This window comes from Rhododendron vialii, chromosome 9a (assembly GCF_030253575.1).
Source record: "Rhododendron vialii isolate Sample 1 chromosome 9a, ASM3025357v1".
NCBI lineage: Eukaryota > Viridiplantae > Streptophyta > Magnoliopsida > Ericales > Ericaceae > Rhododendron > Rhododendron vialii.
Window position 1 is genome coordinate 30543058 of NC_080565.1, and position 22977 is coordinate 30566034.

At 36.5% G+C, this 22977-nt stretch overlaps 2 protein-coding genes across 2 annotated transcripts; one reads left to right on the top strand and one right to left on the bottom strand.

The window, feature by feature from the left end:
- The first annotated feature begins 2873 nt into the window (after positions 1–2873).
- LOC131301033 (protein BIG GRAIN 1-like E) lies at positions 2874–4250 on the top strand. The gene has a single exon (XM_058327128.1). The coding sequence runs from the start codon at positions 3229–3231 to the stop codon at positions 4123–4125; it is 897 nt and encodes a 298-aa protein (XP_058183111.1). The 5' UTR covers positions 2874–3228; the 3' UTR covers positions 4126–4250.
- A 7386-nt stretch (positions 4251–11636) lies between these two features.
- On the bottom strand, positions 11637–17805 carry LOC131301032 (ubiquitin-like-specific protease 1A). Its single transcript, XM_058327126.1, has 9 exons — positions 17558–17805; positions 14425–14500; positions 13460–13554; positions 13260–13362; positions 13073–13168; positions 12507–12611; positions 12274–12411; positions 11987–12163; positions 11637–11908 (listed from the first exon to the last, which is right to left on the bottom strand). The coding sequence occupies exons 1-9, from the start codon at positions 17638–17640 to the stop codon at positions 11801–11803; spliced, it is 981 nt and encodes a 326-aa protein (XP_058183109.1). The 5' UTR covers positions 17641–17805; the 3' UTR covers positions 11637–11800.
- Positions 17806–22977: the final 5172 nt, after the last annotated feature.

Below are 22977 nucleotides of genomic sequence, written 5' to 3' on the forward strand. Positions count from 1 at the left end.
TTTAATAAAATATTACTTTTGTCGATTTAAAAAAAAAGAAAGACAAGGGCTGGGAGGAGTTGAAATTTGGAAAACAACTAATTTGGGGTTGTTTTCTTAGTATCGATCACTGTAGGCATCTTCCCTTTTGTGGGCCGCTCATGGATCTCGGATTCACATGATATATATACTATATATGATGATAGGTGTCTTGTTATCACTAAAGGCCCATACTTATGTTCTTCAGTGGGCTCCTTCTTGTGCCTGTGAAATAAAGATGATCGCATAGATGTACCAAAAAAAAGAAAAAAAAAATCAAGATGATCGTAACCGTCCGTCCTATATGCTCATATTTTATATCCTTATGTAAGTGTTCGGATATTGTTTGTCCTATACGAAAAGACGTGCAATTTTCGGATCAAAAAATAAAGTACTTTTGTGCATAATTTTTAAAATTTGTTGCTGACAAATTAGAGATCTCAATTCGTTCTGTAATTTGGTGTCAAGAAACTTAAAAAAGTTATTCACCAAAAATGGATGTTAAATTGGACCATGCATACACGTCCATCACCATTGGCTAAAAATGGACAATTGGATGATTGCCACGCATCGAATGTTGATTTAAGTAATTGTCACCGTGCAATGCCGTGTGCATCCCATGCACGTGCACGTGGACACAAAACCCACACTAATGAGAGATGGAGCATTAATTGAGGGGAGCTTATTTATCCCGAGAACTCTCGTAAGAACGTTTCGAACAAATCGACCTGCTCCGATTATTTGTGTGAAATTCTGAAATGGATCTCATACACTCTGAAGTACATTGGTGTACAACAAATGATGTATCCGTAATTTTTGTGTATCTATTTCGTTTTTGCAATTATAGATGGTAGAAGACTCATCTTTTGAGAGTTGGTGGAATTTTCGGTTTCATTTACGGTTGGATCGGAATTAGCCTGTTAATGAAATGCATGAATTTATATATATATTTTTTTTGTTCGTAGCACTTCCCTTTTGTTATACTATCGATCTCGATCTCCCAAATTCTAGTGATACGGAATAGTCATGCATTAGGTGTATTGTTGTGCATTTATTATGGGGAGTGATTTTGGCACTCCCCTTTTTACGAACCACACTGTCCTTATTGTTTTTAGCGTGTAAAATTACCAAAATATCCTTCAACTTTGTGCAAAAACCATTTCATTTTGATTAAAAAAAATAAGAAAATATTGAAAGTAGAAGGGTGTAAAGGTAATTTCACACACTAAAAACAATAAGGAGAGTGTGGTTAGTAAAAAGAGAAGTGCCAAAATCACTCCCCTTATTTATTTATCCTTTTCTGTAAAACTATATTGCTACACATACAGAAAAACTACACACAAAAGTACCGACTGGGGGGAGGGAAATCGTACTGACTGCTGTCGGCGGGCCGTCTCCGGCCACCGAACGGCCGATCCGAGCCGTCCAAAAATTTTAAAAAAAAAAACCAATGGGGTCTAAGCGAGAATCAACGGCATCCGAGGTGTGTAGGGTGCTTGATCCGAGCACCCATTTTTTGTGTATATACACGTATTTACATATATACACGAAAAAAGGGTGCTCGGATTGAGCACCCTACATACCTCGGATGCCGTTGATTCTCGCGTGGGGGCCCCATCGATTTTTTTTTTTTAGAATTTTTGGACGGTTCGGATCGACCATCTGGTGGCCGGAGACAGCCCGCCGATGGCCGGCGGTATGATTTTTCTCCTCCCCAGTCGGTACTTATATGATTTCCGAAAAATATCTGCGGATCAATGAAGATGCTGCAAAATGGTGCCCCAGTATCTCGATGATTTTGTCGATCTAAAGCAAATTAATGTCTAATCCAGATGGTAAATGATTTTCGAATGCCAATTAATGACAAGACATTATTTAGGTTGAAAAAGTTGTTTAAAATTTTGTAAGAGTATCATTTACGTACCATCGCAAATTGGTAATGTTACTAACGTAAGTGGCAAGAATTTCAAAACATAAGCTAGGGCTGTGAAAAAAAAAAAAAGCCATGTTAAAAGAGGAAACTCTATGATTAGAACAAAATTCCGTGTAGTCTTATCTGTTTTCGTGTAGTCTTATCTGTTTTCGTAACAACGCAGCTGAACAGAAAAGAATACGTAAATGCACAACTATACATACACCTAATGCATCATTACTATTACGTATATCACTAGAATCCGGGAGATATCGATAGGAGTATAAATAAATTTATGCATTTCATAAACAGGCCAAATTAATTCCTCCAAGGCTCCAATCATACAAATGAAACTGAAAATTCCACCAACTCTCAAAAAAGATGATACATAGTACAAATTCAAAGCCAATTTAAGCATCATTTTGAAAGCTGCTCGATCCCCCACCAAAACAAACCACAAGTGTAGAATCCAAGGAAAGCACACCTCTCTTTGTCCCCCACGATTAACACACAAACACAAACCTCTGAATTTTCACAGCTGCATATGAGAGAAGGATAGAAAATGCTTTCTCTCAATTTCATCCTACCCCACAGTACTATCCCTTCCTATTTCGAGTAATTGTCCAGTGGTCTGGGGACGCCACCTCCGGCCAAACGTCTTTCGACCACGTATTCGTGTCAGAATCCGTAAACTCAGACCAACTAGGAGGCCAGGGAGTTGGGGCATCGCCACGTACACCCGAGAACATCCGATAATTTTTCCTTAATTCGTCTCTTTTTATTGATTGATTAAAACAATCATCCACAAACCAGGTGGGTCCTCGTCCAAAGAAAACCATCAAACATGCACCTTCATCATAAACTATTATTATTATCTGAACCCATGCAATGAATTGTTATTATTATTATATATATAAAGTGACCCTTCCTTCCCCTCCACTCACAATCATGTCAAATACACCATTCCCTCTACTAAACTAACAAATTCACAAATCCCCCCTTTTTCTCTTTCTTTCTTTTTCTCCTCCCTTATATAAGGCTCACATAGTCATGTTTTGCGTCTCGAATTCAATCCAGATTATAGCTTATAACTCGTTAACTGACTTCCACATAGTACCAAGATTTTGTATTCAGACCGAACCACGTAAATCTTTGGTTCTTTTGTGTTGTGGGATTGCTCGGTTTCGGTTCTCGCTTTCTATGTAGTTTGTGTTAATATCTTCCTATGTAACACAACTTTGAAACAACTTCCACACTTAATTTCTTAATTAACCCACAACCTTTGAGAGCACCAAGCCATGTCCGGTACGGGAGCCTCGGACCTAAATAAAACCCACAAAAAGCCGTCCCACCGGCGGAGCGACTCCGGCGAGCTCGACGTTTTCGAGGCCGCGAGGTACTTCTCGGCCTCGGCCGAAGTCTCCGGCGGCCACAAAGGTTTCACTTTCGCGCAGAAGTTACAGAGGGAAGAAAGGCAGCAGGGTTGGCGATCGGGTGGAAGGATCAGCCTAGACTTTCCCGTGCGAAACTCAATTCCTTCGTCACAAACCCAAGTGATGGAAAAGCAAGTACTGAAAGAGAAAAAGAAGTACAAGCAACCGAGCTCCCCTGGTGGCAGGCTCGCCAGCTTCTTGAATTCCCTTTTCCACCAAATACCCAACAAGAAGAAGAAATCCAAGTCCACCACCACCACACAGTCCGTGAAGGACGACGACGAGAGCCCCGGCGGCGGTGGGAGGAGGAAAAGGAGGAGCAGCATTAGTCATTTCCGCAGCGGCTCTAACAACACCACAGAGTACTCGAAGTCCATCTACTCGTCATCAATGAACTCTGGATTCAGAACACCTCCCACGAAGTTCTTCAAGGATTTGAGAAGCTATTCGGATCACAAACCAGTGGTGCCCAGTCTGGCCAAATATGATGAGAAATTCAAGGTCACAAGCGGGTGTGGAGAGAGGTTCATCAAGAACTCCGGTACCGGGTTTTCAGAGAAAGAAAGGAGCTGGGCTGATAGGTACCCATCGGAAGAGAGGGAGTTTGGGAAGTTCAGTGAAGTGGGTGATGATGGAGATAGTGATTCGAGCTCTGATTTGTTTGAGTTGGAAAATTGTGATTTGGGTAGTGGTTTACCAGTTTATGAGACTACTCATATTGACAGTATCAAGAGAGGTGTACCAATTTCCAATGGGGCATAGCTAGTCCTGTGATTTGTTTTCATTTTCTTGTTTCTTCTTCTTGTTTTCAGGTTTCCTCGTCGTTTTGCCATTTGATTCTTCTTGTTTGGAGATGTGACAAAAGAAAATGTTAGAATTCCTGTGTAGATATGTAGTTGTGTGCTACTGGTACATATCGAGAAGAACAGATTCCATGTAGATAGATGGTTTTGGGATGCATGCGTTTTGGGTCAAAAATATGATCGGAATCTCTCATTTTGTTCAAAATATTTTGCTGATCCTTGTGAAAAATCAGCTTAACCTGATATCGGTAAAGACATTTGCGAAACATCCAATTTTGTCCTAAAATTTAGACTTGAATTCTGAAACAAAATTGAAGATTGAACTAATTTATTACATGAAGTCTTAAACAAAAATATTTTAAACAAAATAAGCAGATCATACTCATGTGACCCAAGTCAGGTCCCAAAACCATATGTACATCGGATCTGTTCTTCTCAATATGTACCGGGAGCATTAGTGGCCTTAGATTTTGCTTTTTCCCTTCTTTGAAAGGGTTTTTTTTTTTTTTTTGAACAGCCCTTCTTTGAAAGTTGTTCACAACTTTTCTCTGTATGTACGGTTTGGAATGTTGGTCTGTCTTTGCTTTTATAGTTAACTTGATTACATTGTGCATGATAGAGATCTTCCCCTTGATTATCGGATAATTTAGTACTCTTTGACTAATTTCACAACAATTATTTGTTTTTCAATGACATGATTAATTAACATATAGTTTTCGACCTCTATTTGATCTTTTCTCGATATACCTTTTTGTCGAGTTTTAATAAAATTTTGTTGACTATCAAAAAACATATAGTTTTCGGCTCCCGCCTTTTCTCCAAATGAAATAGAAAAAACAAATAGTTTCAGATTAATTAGTAACAAGTTTGACTTATAGATTGTAGCTCACATGAGAAAATAGAGAAGCCTATCTACTTGTCAAAGGCTTTCCTGGTCTATTTTAGTGTTCAGTGGAGAAGCTATAAGTGGTTTTGGTTTAGGATATTGAAAGGGCAGTTTAAAGTAAGAGTATGTGTATGGGCACGATATATACTACTATCTTCTACAAATAATAGCGTTGCGCACATTTAATGCACGGGATAAAAAAAACAATCACATTGGTGTATTTTTTTTTGTCCCGTATCGAACGGGCACAACGCTAGTTGATAAAAAATATAATTTAAAATTTTGGACTACATGTTTGATGCACGTTAGCGTTACTCCACATTCTATGCACGGGAAGACATATATCTGCTGTTTTACGAGTTAAAAATTCGGAGTGTAAACGACATAAATTCAAATTGATTTGCAACTGTGAATAAGGTAAGATAAACAAAGCAAATAAATCAAAACTAAAAATTATAAAACTTATTTATCTTTTTTCCATCTGAAATGGAGATTTTTGGAAGCCGAGGAAGCACAAACACATTTGTATAGAGTATGTATCGATTAATTCGTGCTTTATAGAGTCTAAATAATTAAGCCATCGTTTCAAAAAATAACAATTTAATTTTCTAAACAAGGAATCAACTTAAAAAAAGCATGCGTATCTCTTTTTCTAAAGTTAGCGGTGGCATATACATAAAAGGCTATACATAGATAGACTGGTCCAACTAAGACTAGATTTGGATATAGTGAGCTCAATATGCCCTTTCTGTTAGACAATTTTTTTTTTTTTTTGCTCGGCAAACGAAATTTTTATAAACTCGAAAGGGATACATCGAGGGAGCGAATGAAAAGAAAATAAAACAAACATCAAACAGATAATTGGATGTAAACACACCTAAACCTAAATTACAATTTCACCTTTCGAATTCCATCGAGATATCCCTTAAAATCCTCCACCGAATAAACCTTAATGTCAAATTTTGATTTCATCCACATTGCAATTCTTGTTTTGATGAGTTCCCCAACTTCCCCCACTCCCGTTGTAGCGTTGTTGAATACATAATCATTTCTCACTAACCATAAGGACCACAGTGTAGCGAAAAACGTTATTTCCCAAATGTGTTTCTCCAAATTACGAAATCTATTATCAAACCACCAGGTAGAAAGCCCCGCCAATGATGACGGGCAAACCCACTTCACATGCCACCACTCCAAAATCAATGACCAAACAACCCAAGAGAATTGACAATGTAGAAATAAATGATGGGGAGTTTCCAGATGCAAAGAACACAAAGGGCAAAGAACTGACAATTATATTAAACAAAATAAGGGAAAACGAAATGTTGTCTGACGATTGTCTAAACATTGGCCTTTGAAGTATTTTTTTTAATAACTCGAGGGTTTGGACGGGCCTACGTACACCTCGACTCTTCAAACAAATTATTCCATAAACCACGTGAATTATAGTTGTGAAAGTTATTTTCTAGGCCACCAACAAAATCTCCAACGGCCTGGTAATTATATAGACTCATAATTCATTCTTTTACGTCGGTTCATAATTTCTGTTGGGTGGATAATTTTATATTAGAGAATAAATCGTACTAAGTCATAACGAAGATAATAGGATACATGAAACGAATACATGAAAGTGCTCATGAAAGTGAAATAAATGGTCCAAATTCACACGTAAAAGTGTCCATAAAAGTGAAATGAATGGTCCAAATTCACATATGAATTTGGACCATTCATTTCACTATCAAACCTCAATTTAAACATAGCACGGATTCAAAAGTACCGAATGGCAGACAGAATAAACATTACATTTGTACCACCATATCTTCCAAATCCCTAGAAGTAGGGCTCAAGAAGGAATGATGATATATAGTCCTAGAGTTGGTCCAGTTTGTTGGTCGGTAGGTTTACTTTTCACACCGTTTAGTTTCGGATTAGGTTGTTAGAAACTAATTTTTCGTAAATTTTCTATTCTCGGCGTGAATGTTTTGTTTTTGACCAAATTTGAGAGGAAATTAATCGATGTACTTGTAAGCTGACTCGAACACCCGTTTACCGTCGTAAAAAAGAAGGAATAACGATAGAAGCAAAGGATGCACGACACATGGGCCCAAGCGTGTGCGATTATTTTCAAAAAGGCTTTAGATTAGGTTAGATTTCCCCATTCGACACACGCACAAAGGGTGACCCATATAGATATGTTTGTCGCTTTGGAGAAAGCTACCTATACTAATAAAAATGCTGCAACCATTAACCAACCTTATAGGGCCACAAATAAGTTTTAAACCACCTAAAAAAAGAATGAATGGTCTAATATTGTTGCATAAATTTTCTTGGCTCCGCTTGTTTAGGCTTAGGCGTAAAATGTTATTGGGTAAAATATTTTATTTATTTTTCGTTGTTTGGCTAAAAAAAGAGGTGGGGGTGAGGGGGGCATATTTTAAAGGTAAAAACATTTTACACCAATGCGGTGAAAATATTTTCCTCTAGTTTTGGTCGTAAGTCATTCTTGCATTTCATTCCTGATGGTCTGACATTTTTCAAAATCGCGTATTCCATTCTATTCGATCTTCTCCCCAATCATAGTAGATCCAAACAGAGAGAGAGAGAGAGAGAGAGAGAGAGAGAGAGAGAGAGAGTACTTGATTAAAATATTTCAGAATCTACAATCTGCAGAGAGAGAGAGAGAGAGAGAGAGAGAGAGAGAGAGAGAGAGAGAGAGAGAGAGAGAGAGAGAGAGAGAGAGAGAGAGAGAGAGAGAGAGAGAGAGAGAGAGAGAGAGAGAGAGAGAGAGAGAGAGAGAGAGAGAGAGAGTACTTGATTAAAATATTTCAGAATCTACAATCTGCCATTGTTTTGGAAAATATTTTTTATGTGCCAACTAAACATTGAAAAATAAAAGTTTAAAGTTCGTTAATTTTCTGTAAAAATATTTTACATGATCATGAAAAATATTTTACATTATAGTATTACATTTTACATCGAAACAAACGGAGCCTTAATGTTCTCAATACAGATAGGATTTGGGCGCACAGAAATGTACAATTCACCTAATGTTTTTTTGGTAAACTAGTGCTAGCCCGTGCCTACGGCACTACGCATCTCAGTTGTAAGGGGATGACAGTTGTGTGATTTAGGTGAAAACTATAAGCACTTAACCGGGAAGTAAGATGATGCACTACAACCTTTAGGTCAAATGAATCTAAGCCGTTCCAACAACTTGTCCCCACACTCTTCTGTTTTATAATAGAGATGATCTGCTCAATACTATTATGAAGATTTGAATCACTAATGTGGGGATAAATCTGACTTAGGGCTCCTTTAGCATACTTATTTGTGACTTTTTGGCATGGTTTTCTTAGTTATTTTCTCTTCATTTTATTAAATTTGGGTCAATTTTTTTTTGATCGGCAAAAGAATTTGTTAATCAACGAAAGAAGTTACAACGATTAAAAGGATCACAAGCAATAGGCATCACAACAGAAAAGCTGACATCCCAACTAAGTTGGCACCTCAGACCTCGCCAATCATATATATGCCGCCCGCAACCAAAAAGCAAGTTGGTGAGATACCAACATTAACAATTTAAAAAATTAGATCAAAAGTTACAAAAAAAAATCGGTACAAGACTACAATGAAGATCGAAAAACACCGACTTTTTTGGCAAGACTAACGGTTGAGTGTTTCTTGTTGTCTATTTGAACTTTTTTCCACTTTAATTTATATTTTTATACTCTTCTGATTCCTCTTATTGAGATGAACGAGGTAATTTGAAAAATTTAGTCCCAATTTACTAAGAATTAAAAAAAAACAAAAAACAAAAAACAAAAAGACAATATCAAAACTGTATTGGGTCAGAAATACTAATTTGTCATCCTCCACCTAGAAAAAGATGTAGATAGTGGTAGGCTCCACTCTGATACATTTCAGTGAAAACTTTCAGTTTCACGTGAAAAATAACTGGGTCTTAAATATTGGTGAACATATTTTTGTGCCACTGTGGTCTTAAAAGAATGAATCGTCTATTCTACCATAAATTTTCTTATAATTTATTGAAAACAAATAGTGATTTTTTAAAAAATGATTCTGCTCAATAATATGAAGGATTTGATGTGGGGATAAATCTGATTAGCGCAGCCACCACGGACGACGTACGATTAACTTCCAAAATCGATGTCATTGCTCTAAAAAAGAGCTGTATGGGGTTGAACCTAGGTCACATAAGTTGTGTGCGTGAGTGGAGCACGAGTGGAAAAAGTGTCTTTCAAAAATATCACAAATTACTAAAATTCAGGGGAGCGAGAATTGATAGCTCGAACATGGAGCTAGAGTTGAAAGTGCATGAAGAAGACAATACGGAAAGGTCACATGAGTCTGTGAATAACTGTTTTGGCTAGCTAAATAATCATTGGGGATTATTTTTTTTCCTTTATTCACATTTTTTTTCGCATTTGTTTGTTTTCCTTTAAATCTTTGTGGATTTTTGATTCGTGTCAATGAGAGAAATCCAAAAAGTAGAAAATTTTATATTACTTAAACTTTTTTGAATAGAGACAAAGATAATCTGAAATAGACTGGTTTTTGGATTATTTTTGTCTTTATTTGAAAAAAGTTTTAGTTTTGAACATAATTTTTAACCTTTTAGATTTCTCTCGTCGAGAAAAATTAATAATTCAAAACAAAAAAAAAAACTGACCAAAATTAGTTAAAGCAAAAAAAAAATTAAATAAAGAAAACAAAATAATCCTCGAAGATTATTTATCCGAAGTAGAACTATAACGATGGCCCAACATTATATGTTTGGGCTCGGTTGTACTGAGAAGCCCTGGGTTGAGGTCCAGTCCAGTGGCTCTTACCAACCAGTCTGGTCCAATGTGGATTTTTCTGGCCTGTCTCGGGCCCAAAAAAATGACCGGAATCGTTCATTTTGTAGAATTCGTCGTGAACTAATTTAACTCTGCAAATATTCATATCGATCGGATACCAATCAATTTTATACATGGGAAGGCATGCTGCCCCTTTGGAGATATTTCTGTCCTCCCAAGTGTTTGGAGAATGGAGAGTATTATAAATAATTTTGTCATTCATCCACTTGTATTTTTGGTCCTTTAATCACTAAGCAGTCGAAGTTCAAAATAAAATTAAAAATAATAGAAAAATCTAAGCAGTCACTGTAACAAAATGTTGTACGGAATTTACATTTGTTATGACCAGTATTTGTTTAATCTCACAACGGGAGGGGGTGTTGAATCCAAATAGAACGGTGCATTAAAAACTTTTTAACGGCGGAGCCGTGAAAATAACTTACGGCTCTCAATCGCGCAAGTTCGAATGTGTTTTGGACGGTCCGACTTTTGGAAAAACTATTCGTTAAAAGAGTTTAAATCTTTGCGCGAATAATTTTTTTAAAATCCGGACGATCGATTACTAAAACGGACGACTTCAATTGCGCGTAGCCGTGAATATAAGTTTCTCTCTATCCACTTAGGCCTAACCTACATTTCGGACTAAATGGAATTCGATGACGAAAACATCAATCTATCTAACATCGGATATATATATGAATTCATGGAACTGTTGTACCGTACGTACTAGAACAGTGGGCGCCGTTGACACTATACGAGAGAGAAATTGTACTGAGTGTATGTGAGTTGAGTGATTGTAATCCTCCTGCATATAGCGAATCCGCTTCTAGCTTGTTTGCGGGTTAAGTAGTTTGGATATCAAGTTGTAGTATGTTTTCTTGGAATATCAATGTATGGCTTAATGATGATGCTCGGCTTTGTACCCTCGGGATGAGAACAGCCCGACGTCGTGGGCTTATGGATGATACGAGAATTTGGATTGGTGGATGAGTAGGATATGATTAAAGGCCCGGCATTGGGTTTATTTGTGAATTCAATTGTAAATGGTAATTTAGGATGAGAAACGTCCAGCGTGGATTTATGGATGTCAATTTCGATTGTTGGACGATAAAAGGCCCGGCGTAGGCTTATTAGTGTATTTTAATTGTGAATAGTAATTTAGGATGGGAAACGCATGGCGTGGGCTCATATATATTGTTGTTGTTTCTGATGTTTGCTGTTGTCAGTTTGAGATACAAGGCGTTAGGCTAGGCCATAAAACAAGGAAAACTTGTCCAAAAAAAAAATTCCGTTTTTAATTGTGTTCAAATTCCATTTTTTAATTGTGTCCTAATTCAAAAACAAAAAAAAAAAAAAAAAAAGCCAAAAAAGCTGCAAAAAATTCAAACATCCCATACCATGCATCACCATATAAGTTGACATCCTTTTTTCGAAAATTCTGTCAAGCAACTCAAGTCCAATTTCAAAATATCCACAACTAGTGTAAAAATCAGTCAAATTACTTGCCACATCAATGTCTCTAAACAGATTTACTGCGAGCTAAACTACCAAAAATTTTATTTAGGAATTAGCACCCTATTGATAGCTGATGCACTGGATTTTGATTCAAAAACCAATGACCTAACTGAATGGTAGGCGATGTAATCTGAAATGAAAAACAAAACGCTTGACGAAGACTAGCATTCTTAGCCCCTACTTTTTAGCTCTCTTGCAATTGAACCGGTCAACCTTTTTAGCCGCATTATCAGTCATACTAGCCTAGTCATCCTGAAGTATGCCTTAATTCTATTTTACCTGCATATAAGGAGAGTAGATTCTGTAACGTTGATATAAAAAATGAATAAGAAAAATTACACGAAAGATAGGTTGCAATGTTATTGTGCTTGAACCTACCTCATGTTATACATGTCAAACTGATTTTTAAACTCCAAAAAACGTCTATTATCCACATCTTTCAACAAGTCTACCAGCAACCTGCACCTTTCAATTGGATCGAACTTTGTACAAAATAAGTTAGTGTATACAATCCTCTTGACCTATATTCTGTTTAAGAGATATTGATAATTGATAGTTACCATTTGAAAACCAGGCGACAACGGTGCACTCTGCATGTACTTTATAACAAATAACCCACAGTTATAATTATCCAATTGCAAGGGTTGTTCTGTGAGCCAATGCACCTTATACAGGCTCACATCTTGGACATAGTTCGACCCATACGCATGCTTCAGTACCTCATGCATATTTTTAACCTGTTAAAGGGAATCACTTGTAATATCTGCATAAGCTTAACTTCATGATCCAGAGGAAAAACTTTCTTAATAAGTGAATGTCAAGCGTAAAGCAAATAAATATTGTATACCAGTAGTTCACCCTTTTTTTTTCTATCTTTGCCAAAGGTTCGAGATGGCTTCGAATCGAATAGATAGGCTACATGTCGCACCATATCAATCTTCAAGCACATCCAATGATGATTATTGTAGTTGAACGGTATATAAATCTACACGTGCACCAAAACAACATTATTGTGACACTGGTCATTCAACCCTTTTTGTCTTTCTTTGATGTTAGAAAACAAATACCAAACGATATTACCTCATCAAGAGCATCAATTGGACCAGTGTATCCTTGCTTTTTGAAATATAAGTCTGCTACACGTTTATTGTTTTCCTCGTATACCTCATTCTTAATGATCATTTGCTACATGTATATGATGAATACATTAAACAACAATACGAACATATGTACATTAAATGACTTTTCCAATAAGGACATGTACGGTAAAACGAACAAGGGAAAAAAGCTTAAAACTGCAAAACTTGAATGACATAATAGAGACCTCCTTTCCATTTTCAAAGGTAGCATTATGACCACTGCTAAATGAAAATTTAAACAGATTGAGGCATTTGAAAATGCACGACTATTTATTAATTCATGCTTCCACTCAACAACCAGAGATGAAGATCGTGCATTTCGCAGCGGTGTCTGTAACCATGGTCTGATATAGGAGTACAATCAAAATCGGTCTCGTACCATACATTTATGTGCATATATGATATATCTACAAGGGTCATTTTTTACTTTGTGCGTAGGCTAGCACAAGTCTAATGCTAATGTTATATAACATATTAAAGGTTGCCGAGAAAGAAAAGAGTATGCACCGAGACATATAACGGCATGTACCAAATCCTATGCTTTCCATCCGGGTATTTCGTCCTTTGTTTATTTGTCAGTTGAATAACTACCATGTTTATGACCTACATTGATTGTTTCAAAGGTTACCGCACAATGTAAAATTATTAGAAAGAATGAATTGGTTAATCTATAAGAGGCAAAGACAATACTTACGATAGTAAGTATCCAAGCATAGGGTTTCAGACAACACATATGCTGACGAGTAGCAATTTCAACCGAATTAGTAAAATGAAGCCTCATTGCAATGACAGATTCCCTGAAAGGAGTAACATCATAGAAGAATAGTAAGAGGTTAAAAGTAGAACTAACTAACAAATTATTAAGAAAATTTCATATGGGCAATGCTTGAGTACCCTTGTATGCAATTCTCATCAAATATGAACTTCACCATCAGTTCTTCCTCCGTAGTTAGAGACGTAGATGGACTTGTTTTCTCGATCAACAATGACTTGTATTTTATGGAACATAAAAGAATAAAAAGTTACATTTATATAGTAGAGCTTTTCAAATTAAAGCAAATCAGTCCTTAGTGACAACTTTAATTAACATTAACCTGTGGACTAATTTGTTCATTCGATGTTCCAAGAATATTATCCAAAAATTTACTCATCTGCCAAAAGCGTTGATACACGCCCTCGTAGGCTTTTGAACAATATCGGTAAATGTTTTGTTTGTATCAAACCTTATGAAAAACTATTTGAATCAAGCACTTTTCGGTCATATTTTGAGCTGATTTTCGGCGAGTACCCTTAAAAACATGTTTTAAACAAGTTGAACGATTTGAATCATCAAAATATGACCCAAAAATGAAAGGTCCGCATATAAGCAAAATGAGGGATCACTGAAGGTCCACATATAAGCAAAATGAGGGATCACTCTAGGAAGTGGACACACACAGTGTACCCCCTATATATACACACACACAAGCAATTAATTTTTTCAATTTTTCATCTTTTTATTCTTTATTCTACACTTTTTAGAAAACGTAAAATATATGCTTTTATTTTGTTTGAAAATGAAACTAAGTTCAATCAATAATAACATAACAGATACTCCTTGAAACCTATCTCTTTTCTTCATTTCTTAATTTTTTTTTATTGTTGTGAAATTTTTCTAATTATTTTACGAGAAAAATGAGTAAATTTCAAGAGCCATGCGCAGTGATTCATTGATATGCAGGACCACAGGACAAAGTTCTCAACTAATTTTTTTTTTCTGTCCCTGTGCATTGAACGATCAAGACGCTAGTATATATATACTATATATTTGTGTTTGTGAGAGTGTACAATGAACAAATAAACAATGTTGAGAGTGGAACCTGGAGTGAAGGTGTTGAGATAAGATCCGACAACTTCCTGCATTCCCGTAACACCGCGAAAAACCCCTTAACAACTCTAAAGATAATTTCCAAAGTTATGGCAACAAAGAGCATAATGTTAGAACATAAATTAGGTTAATACCTTCCCATCGAAGCAAATTCCAAATTGCTCTAACAGGGAAAAAAAAATGGAAGAAAGAGTAACAACATGAATAAAATTAGGAAGAACTATAGATATTTTAAATTGTCTAGCTTGACAATATACATAAAACTCTTCGTTGTCTCCCAGTAAATGCTCTCTAATTCAAATATTTACGTACATACATTATTTTAGCATATTAAAGAGCACGACCAGTTAGACCAAATGCTAATCCATTTGAACTGCTTCCTTGTACCTTATGCTCTGGTTAGGTGTCTTCTCCAGTTGTTCGCCTTGACATGGCATTTCAACTGAAGGGCTGTGAATGTGCATTTAGAGTATCCGCACATGTCTCTTTAAATTTTGGATCAAATTACCCCTTAAAAAGCCACCTTATTACTTTAGCAAGCTATTTTTACAATGTCTACAGCATCTGACTCTCTATCCGAAAACTATACCAGTAAAATATTAGTATGTTTTTATTCTTTCTTTTTTATTTATTCTATTATGTTCTCTCTCAAGCAAGAAGCAAGCGGGTGAGGAGGCACCACATATGGGAAAAAAGTAAGAAAAAAGTAATATTTTATAGGTTAGTGTGTGAATAGTGGGTCGCTTCTACAAGCGAGCAACTATAGCAAATTTTGCTTTGACCGAACAAGTAGCAAGGCTGATGCAAAGTGATTTTTATCCTTTCACTCGTTATTATAGCATCATATGAGAAATGAAGAGTGTGATGTGGATGCTCTAAGCTAGCTATTACATGTTACACATAAGCTAGCTATTACCTGTTACCTCCCAGTCTTTAAAAAATGAACCTGAACAACTAAAAAAGAATATGTATCAAAGGCTTGAAACTTAACTGTTAACAATGACTTTTAACTTGGCAATAAATGATAGATGACAATGGATGGAGGGCACATAATAGTAGTTAATTTTGTGAGCAAACGTAATTATCAGTTGGTACTTTTGATTTTAGTAAATATATTACCTCCTTCAGTCCCAATTTATTTGCTCATTACGGGAATTCTTTCAATTTATTTACTAAAAGGTTTTGGGTTGAAAAGTGTATTAGCTTTCCAAAAGTGCCCTTTAGAACAATAGAATTATTTTAATAATTGTGTTAGAATCTTACAATAAAAGATCGAGTATAATTGGAACTTGTCCTTTTGGTGGTTTATAATTAAGAAAAAAATTGCAAACAATTTGAGACAGTCTAATAAGGAAAGGTGAGCAAATGAAATGGGACAAAGGTAGTAGTAAGTTAGTATTGTCAGTTAGTATTTTTTATTTTCGGTAAATATTACTTAGGCCCCGTTTGTTAATCTCTTTCGGCCTTGAGATTGGACTGATAATTCCAAGGGATTACTAATCCTTTGTTTGTTTTCATAATAAAGGTGTGGACTATTAGTCCCATGGGCATGTGAATCCGGTCCCTTATTAGGGGGTATTACCAATACTTTGGGAGACTTGGTATTAACAATCCAATCCCCTCCTTGCCAATGCACAAATTCGAAAATAGCATTCACTAATTCCATCTCCTTACCAATCATATCCCATGTGAAGGGCAAAAAACGAAAATATATACTATCAATCCAATCCTATCCTATGTGAAACAAATATAATATTAATAATCTTATCTCAAATAAACATACTTATCACCAATTCGATCTTCTTACCAATCCCTTCTCATTACCAATCCCAATTCTAATCTCATCTCCTTACGAATCCTACCCCTCTAATACTTTTATCAAACGAGGCTAGTTTTTTTTAACAACGAAAGAAAAGATTTTATAAATAACCAAGTAGAACCGGATACAAATGGTACGTTTACAATGACATGCAGGAGATATATAAAAATGTCATCACAATGAAAAGAGTAACATTCCAACTACGTTGACACCCTACCCTTTCAGCAATCATATGACCACCAGCCATGACTACTTAGTCCAGTTGGTTGGCAAGTAGTGAACCAAAGTAGCAGAATAAACATTACAAGAAAGACTTACTAATCCACAAGACATTAAATTGCAAAATACATAAGGCGTCTAACCCATCCAAACCAAAGCCTGCTATTAGTTAGTTAGTACTGTTGCATTGGAAAAATGAATCACGGAGTCATTAATAATTTCACCTCATTATTAATCTTAATCATAATCTCATTCCATTACGAATCCTCCAAAACGAAATCTGTTATCAAATACGAAGGTTGTTTTTCTTTCGTTTTCCATCCCATAGCACCGATAAATGCTTGTAAAAATAAAAAATAAAAAAGATAAAGAAAAGATAAACAAAGAGAGAACTCTACTCCATTGATTTTAATTGCATTGGAAGGAATAATCGAGGGGAACAATATAAACATGCACAATATTATTGGGATAATGGCTGCCCACTCTTATACCCGGCCGGGTGGTTTCATTCAATTTTCCTTTGAATGTCTTTTCTTTTCTTTTTTTCTTTTCTCCTTAGCTTCCTCTATGCTTCAAGGTCTTCCTGTAGCTAGAGTTTGTCATATTCAATCTACCCTTTGTCGAGCGTTTTTTTTTAACAAAATAAAATCTTGTTGCCGACCCAAAAAAATATTATTGACCTTTCTTCTTGCTTGCTCTTTGTAAAAGCTCATTTTTTTTTGCTCGGCAAAAGGAATTTTTATTAAACTCGAAGGGGTACATCGAGGGGAAAATAAACATTACAAAGGACTAAAACCATAGAAGATATCCAACCAAAGTTTGTTGTAAAAGCTCATATTGCATATGTAGAACAAAAAATTCAAATATTTAGGGTATCGAACGAGACTCATGGGAGTTTTGGGCAGAACCGGTGAACCACGTGAGCTGGTTAGATGCGTGGGACAGAGGGGGTTCATAGTACCTTCTAGCGCAGCTATGCAGTGGAAGCGAAGGAGCCTAAATCGACCCCCATCCGATCAACTTAACTATGTATTAACCGGAGTATAAATATACACACAAATCTCTCTGTAAATATACATTATATTACCTTAAGAAAGATGCCGCAGTGGATGCAATAATGGACCCAGTCTTGAGACGACATATACGTGGTGTTGACATTCTCTCCTTCATTATTATTTGCGAAAAAGATCGAGGAACTGGTACTCGGAGAGAAGTACTGGCTTTGATGTTTGAAACAGGCTAACAACTAGGGTAGCTTGCGGATCAAAAAAAAAACTAGGGTAGCTTTGGTGGAACGAATCTAGGAGAGAACGAGACAAGAAGAGCGAGAGCGGAGGTTATATCAATCGGCAAAAGTAAAACTTTAGTAAGGGAAGGGTGAGAGAAATCCATCCAAATATTGGAAAACACATTCAAAGGGCAAACCCTAGACACTTGATGGTCTAAAGTCTCGATAAAATAATAAAGCCCAAACACTAGATGTCCAAAAGTCCAAATATTACAATCACACACAAGAGGAAACTAGCCCAAGAATACCCAGAACCTAGTCCTAATCTTCTGCAAGTCTTTAAACATCCCACCACTTCTGCACCGCCGACAGCCACCCTCCGAGCAGGGCCACCAAACTAACCAAATGGACACCAGACCAACTATGCAACCGCCAACCACCCACCCACCGGGAAACGAAACGTTCACACAACAAATCTAGCCACCTGACACGGAAGCTCACCGAGCAGTACCCAGTGGCAGACCCAGGATTTTAACATAGCGGAGACACCAATTTTTTTTGTAACCGTAATATACGAGTAGTTACAGTTAAGCACATTTACTCCAAAATAATTTTAGCATTCATGATAAATTAACAATTTTAAAGTATATATGTATTTTAATAATTAGCTACTCGGGCAAATTTACGCATCTTGATTAAATGCATTAAAATAACATTATCACATGTTCATCATCTATTTTTCTATTACTAACTCTACTATTACAGTTTTTGGGCAAAAAGTATACAAATGCAATGTAGGAATAGACTCGAACCCACAAAAAATATAAAAAACAAGGTATGCGCTACTATTTTCAGCCTTTTGGGAAAAAAAAAAAAAACACACACACACACACTAGCCTTTTGGGAAAAAGCAAAAAATACCTGCAGGAGAGCATGGGGGAAGTCTTGAACCCACCACCTCTTGCTTAAAAGGAGAGAACTCTACTAGTGCACCAACCAACAAGTACTTATATACATTCAACATAAATAATATATATAAAAAACCGCAAAAAAAAAAAAATTTAAAGGGCGTGGGAGCACGTGACCCCACGTGCCCTATGGTGTGTCCACCCCTAACCGTACGTTTGGCAAAAACCGAAGCACCCTACAGTGTAAATGGTGGGAGACCAACGCCGATTGTGCCCCAAATCAGCGGAACCCCTAGCCGTTAGGCCGAAAACGGATTTACCCAAGAGAAAAAATCGGCGGGGAAACAAACAAAAATGAGCACAACCAAGAGAGGGACGCTGGAGATGGACCAGCCATGCGAGAAGAGGACCCAAAAGCAAATTCATATGTTTTATAATTATATATATTATATTATACATAAATTACTTTATAAATTAGCGAAGAATAGTAATATATATATATAATTTTACAATATTGTCAATGAAATACTCTATATTACTATTTTTCGGTAATTACTCTATATTACTATTCTTCGGTAATTTTCAAAGTTTTCCTGAGTAACAACAAAGCCGAATCAAATTTTCTAGTTTGGTGTTTTTTGCAACGAAAAAATTTCATTGTCGAATGGTTGCATATATTCAACGCTCGGGGATGAACACTCTATAAGTAATAGATTCGACATGAAAATCGAGCAAACGAACCGTAATTATTGGATATTAATGGCAAAAATGACTTATAAAACTAAAGATGAGAGGTGAATTTGGAGAGAAAAATGGTGAAGCAAATTAATTTAGGCTACTTTTATTGATTTTGAGGCTTGTGAAAGTTGATGAATTATAATTTCTAACTATATAGGGACACTAGTGTAAACATTTTAGGTTGTGAATGAAAACTATACAAATTAATAGGGGACTAAAGAGCAGTAGTTCAAAACCCAGGGGGACAGGTGACCCTCCTGGTCCCTCTTTAAATCTACCTCTGCTTAGAGCATCTCCACATCTTACTTAGATTTTTACCCAAGTTTGAGTAAAAATTTTGGTAAAAATTTGATTTGGCCGATATGAAATCTTCCACTCCTGAACACATATTTTACTCAAATCTCATCCATTCACCATAATCACCACCCATCATCGTTGCCGCTCCACCAAAATCCAGTCGCATCTCTCTCTCTCTCTCTCTCTCTCTCTCTCTTCGTGACTTTAAACACCCAGAACCCTAGGTTGGCTAGAAACCTAGAACGGCACCTCCCAGAACTCTAGATCGACACCTCCCTAGCATCACAACTACCACTAGCAACCACAACCACCAATGCCGACCACCATCACAACCACAACCTACCACTTGCAACCACCACCTAAAAATTTGGTGAAGGATTTGGTTCAATACCAAATTTGGGAAAGAATTTGAGTAAAAACCAAATTTGGTATAGGTTTGGATAAGGAGAAGAGGTAGATTTTGGAGGTTTTTTTACTCAAATTTGAGTTTGAGTAAGGAGTGGAGATGCTCTTATACCGTGGAGGCCGTCCCCGCACCTCCAACCCATAGGCCTTCGGCCCAGCAACTAGCCTCTTTCTAGAACTTCTTTGTATCTCTTCATATATAATATATGGGCCACAAATTCTAACAGTCTGAAGTAAAATTCATACCACCACGTCAAATTATATCCTCGTGTAGAAATTTTATTAGCTAATTCAAACAGGAATATTCATGGTAACCTTTTGTTGCTCTGGGTGCTTGAACGATTTCTAGACCTAAAATAATGGGTTGCCCCAAGCGTAGGGCGGAGACCGTCGTAGCACAATATCCGGTAAGTCCGGAGTCGAATCCACTAAGGACGGTGAAGTGTGTGCTGTGGAATCTCGGGTTGTAGAATTAAAATTAGCTCTTAGGTAGCCACCCCTTTTCGTTTTGATTGTGAGATTAACTAAAACAAGAAATTGATTGTACTTTTCAGATAATTAAAAGAAGGTATGATCGTAAGGTTCATAGCACTCGCAACCAGTCCGGGTTAACCTGCTCTGTTTGGAGTTCTTAAAAGCGTTTAATTTTAGGTCGAAAAAGATACCCTGCAAGATGCGAGACCCTAAGGTCACCGTATACCCATGCGCAGCGAAGAATGAGTTTTGGACCCCCATCCCCCCGTTCACATGGGCTCCGACAATGCCCAAGTTCGTCCGCATGAAGTATTTTACCAATCTAAAATTATTCTTTTTACATTTTTTTATTTCTAAACAAGAGCAGTTCTCATCCGAACCGATCACGGCGTGCTAATCACCCCGCGACCTTACCTATAAAACTACTCACTAATCATTATGCAAGAAACAGAAGAAACCCTGAATTGAAACATACTTTTACTACGCGAGATGAAAAATAAACAAGAAATCTAAGTTAAACAAGAACAAACAAGCAACTTTTATAAAGAACATAAATTAAAACAAGTTACCAGAAGATATGAATAATTAAACAAGACTTTAAATAACTTGAATGAAAAACACTGAAAGAAAACCAAACAATAATCAAATCACATAAGCCGCAGCAGCCCCCGTCCTTTTTTTTCCTTTTGTTTTTTTCCACGGCAGGTTCCGTTCTTTTTTCCAAAAGCTGCCGACCCCCATTCTTCAGTAGGTCAAATTGTATATATAGAGATTGAATACTTAAATTACACAAAGACTCTTTGACTTTATCTAATATTAAATTAATCATCCAAAATTTTAATGCACTTCGCACTTCGATCCCAAACTTCTTTAAAATCTTCTTTTTACTCAAATTATTGGAAACCGAGCTCAAGCAACCTATAAACATAAAAACACATCATGAAAATCAATTAACAAAAATAAAGGACTAATAAATGTAGATTGGAAGGCCAAAATATGTATATTTTGGCACTTATCACACCCCCCAACTTACACTTTGCTAGTCCTCGAGCAAAGAAAATAAATAAATAAATAAAACAACTAACTAAGGGATAGATCTTTTAAACCCCCAGGTGGCCCCGATAGGACGAGTAAAGTCTCATGAGGGTTTTCAGCAATGATTACCCACAAAACACCGTGAATCCTGTCCACATAGAACCCAAAAACTGCAATGCAACTCATTGATACGCCAATGTCAAGAATATAGCATACGCAACAGTAGTTCTAGATGCTATCAAAACATAGAAATTAATCATGGTATCCAAACTTAGCGTGAGTGAGTAAAGACCTGGACCACAAGTGAACCACAACCAAGTACTCTCTCCGGATCGAGTCTCGACTTCAATTCTTACCATGTCATGCACTCAACAAAAGAAAACGCTCGAAACGAGGTGCATTTAATAAACTCTCAATATGTGCGGGCAGAAGTTTTGCAATAAAGAATCAAAGTACCCAGCACACTTAGACACGAATAGAAAGCTTTTTAAGGTAGACACATGATCTTATGAAAGGAATGTCAAGCACTAAAGACTATCTATCCATCGATCCATAACCCATTGCCCCAAAGATCAAATAGGACTTTTATTTGGTTATATCATTGGGTAAGGAAAAGTGCTTCAAATGTTAGGATAAATCATAAAGAAGTGTCCGAGAATCGGCTATAACAACATAGGGCAAGTGTAACAATGTGCACTCTCTTATCATTCTTTTCAACTCCGCCCCATCTCTCTTATTTTTCACCCTTCACACAATTTCCCAGTGAAATTCACACGTTTCTTTTTTCAAACAAATGCAAGGGTGTCTTCCCTTTTTCATTCAAGTTCTATTTTTTTTCTTTATTTCTATTTTCTCAATTTTTTTATTTTTAGCTATGGGGAAGAATACACCACATTTCAAGCACAACTCTCTCAAATACACTTCCTCCATTCTCTTCAAAAATTAATCTTCACATGATTAGCTCGCCATTCTTAAGACACAATTTGGTTGGTAAAGCTTAACAAGAAAAAGGCTCATGCAAGAGGCTCAATGTGGCTCGCAAAGATAAGTATTTAAGAAAAAGAAACGAACCGGCTCAATCAGCAAAGATGGCCTATTATCATCTCCTAGGGGCAATACAACCATATAACTTTCCATTCCCAAAAGAAGATATAATTGGCATGCATTAAGTCCCAATACTTGACGACAAAGATAATGAGATCGACAACGATTAAGCTTCTTTCTCTTTCTTTTTTTTTTTTTACGACAAACGAAGAGTTTATGTGACACCACTCCAAAGAAAGATAAGGCACTAAAGCTCACATGGGCATAAGTCTCCACTAATCTAGCCATTGAAAGCACTCAAGTCACAACTCACAAAGAGTCAAGGTCCAACAAACGTGCAGTGCAAAGATGCTAAGAATGTATGCCAAAATAAATTTC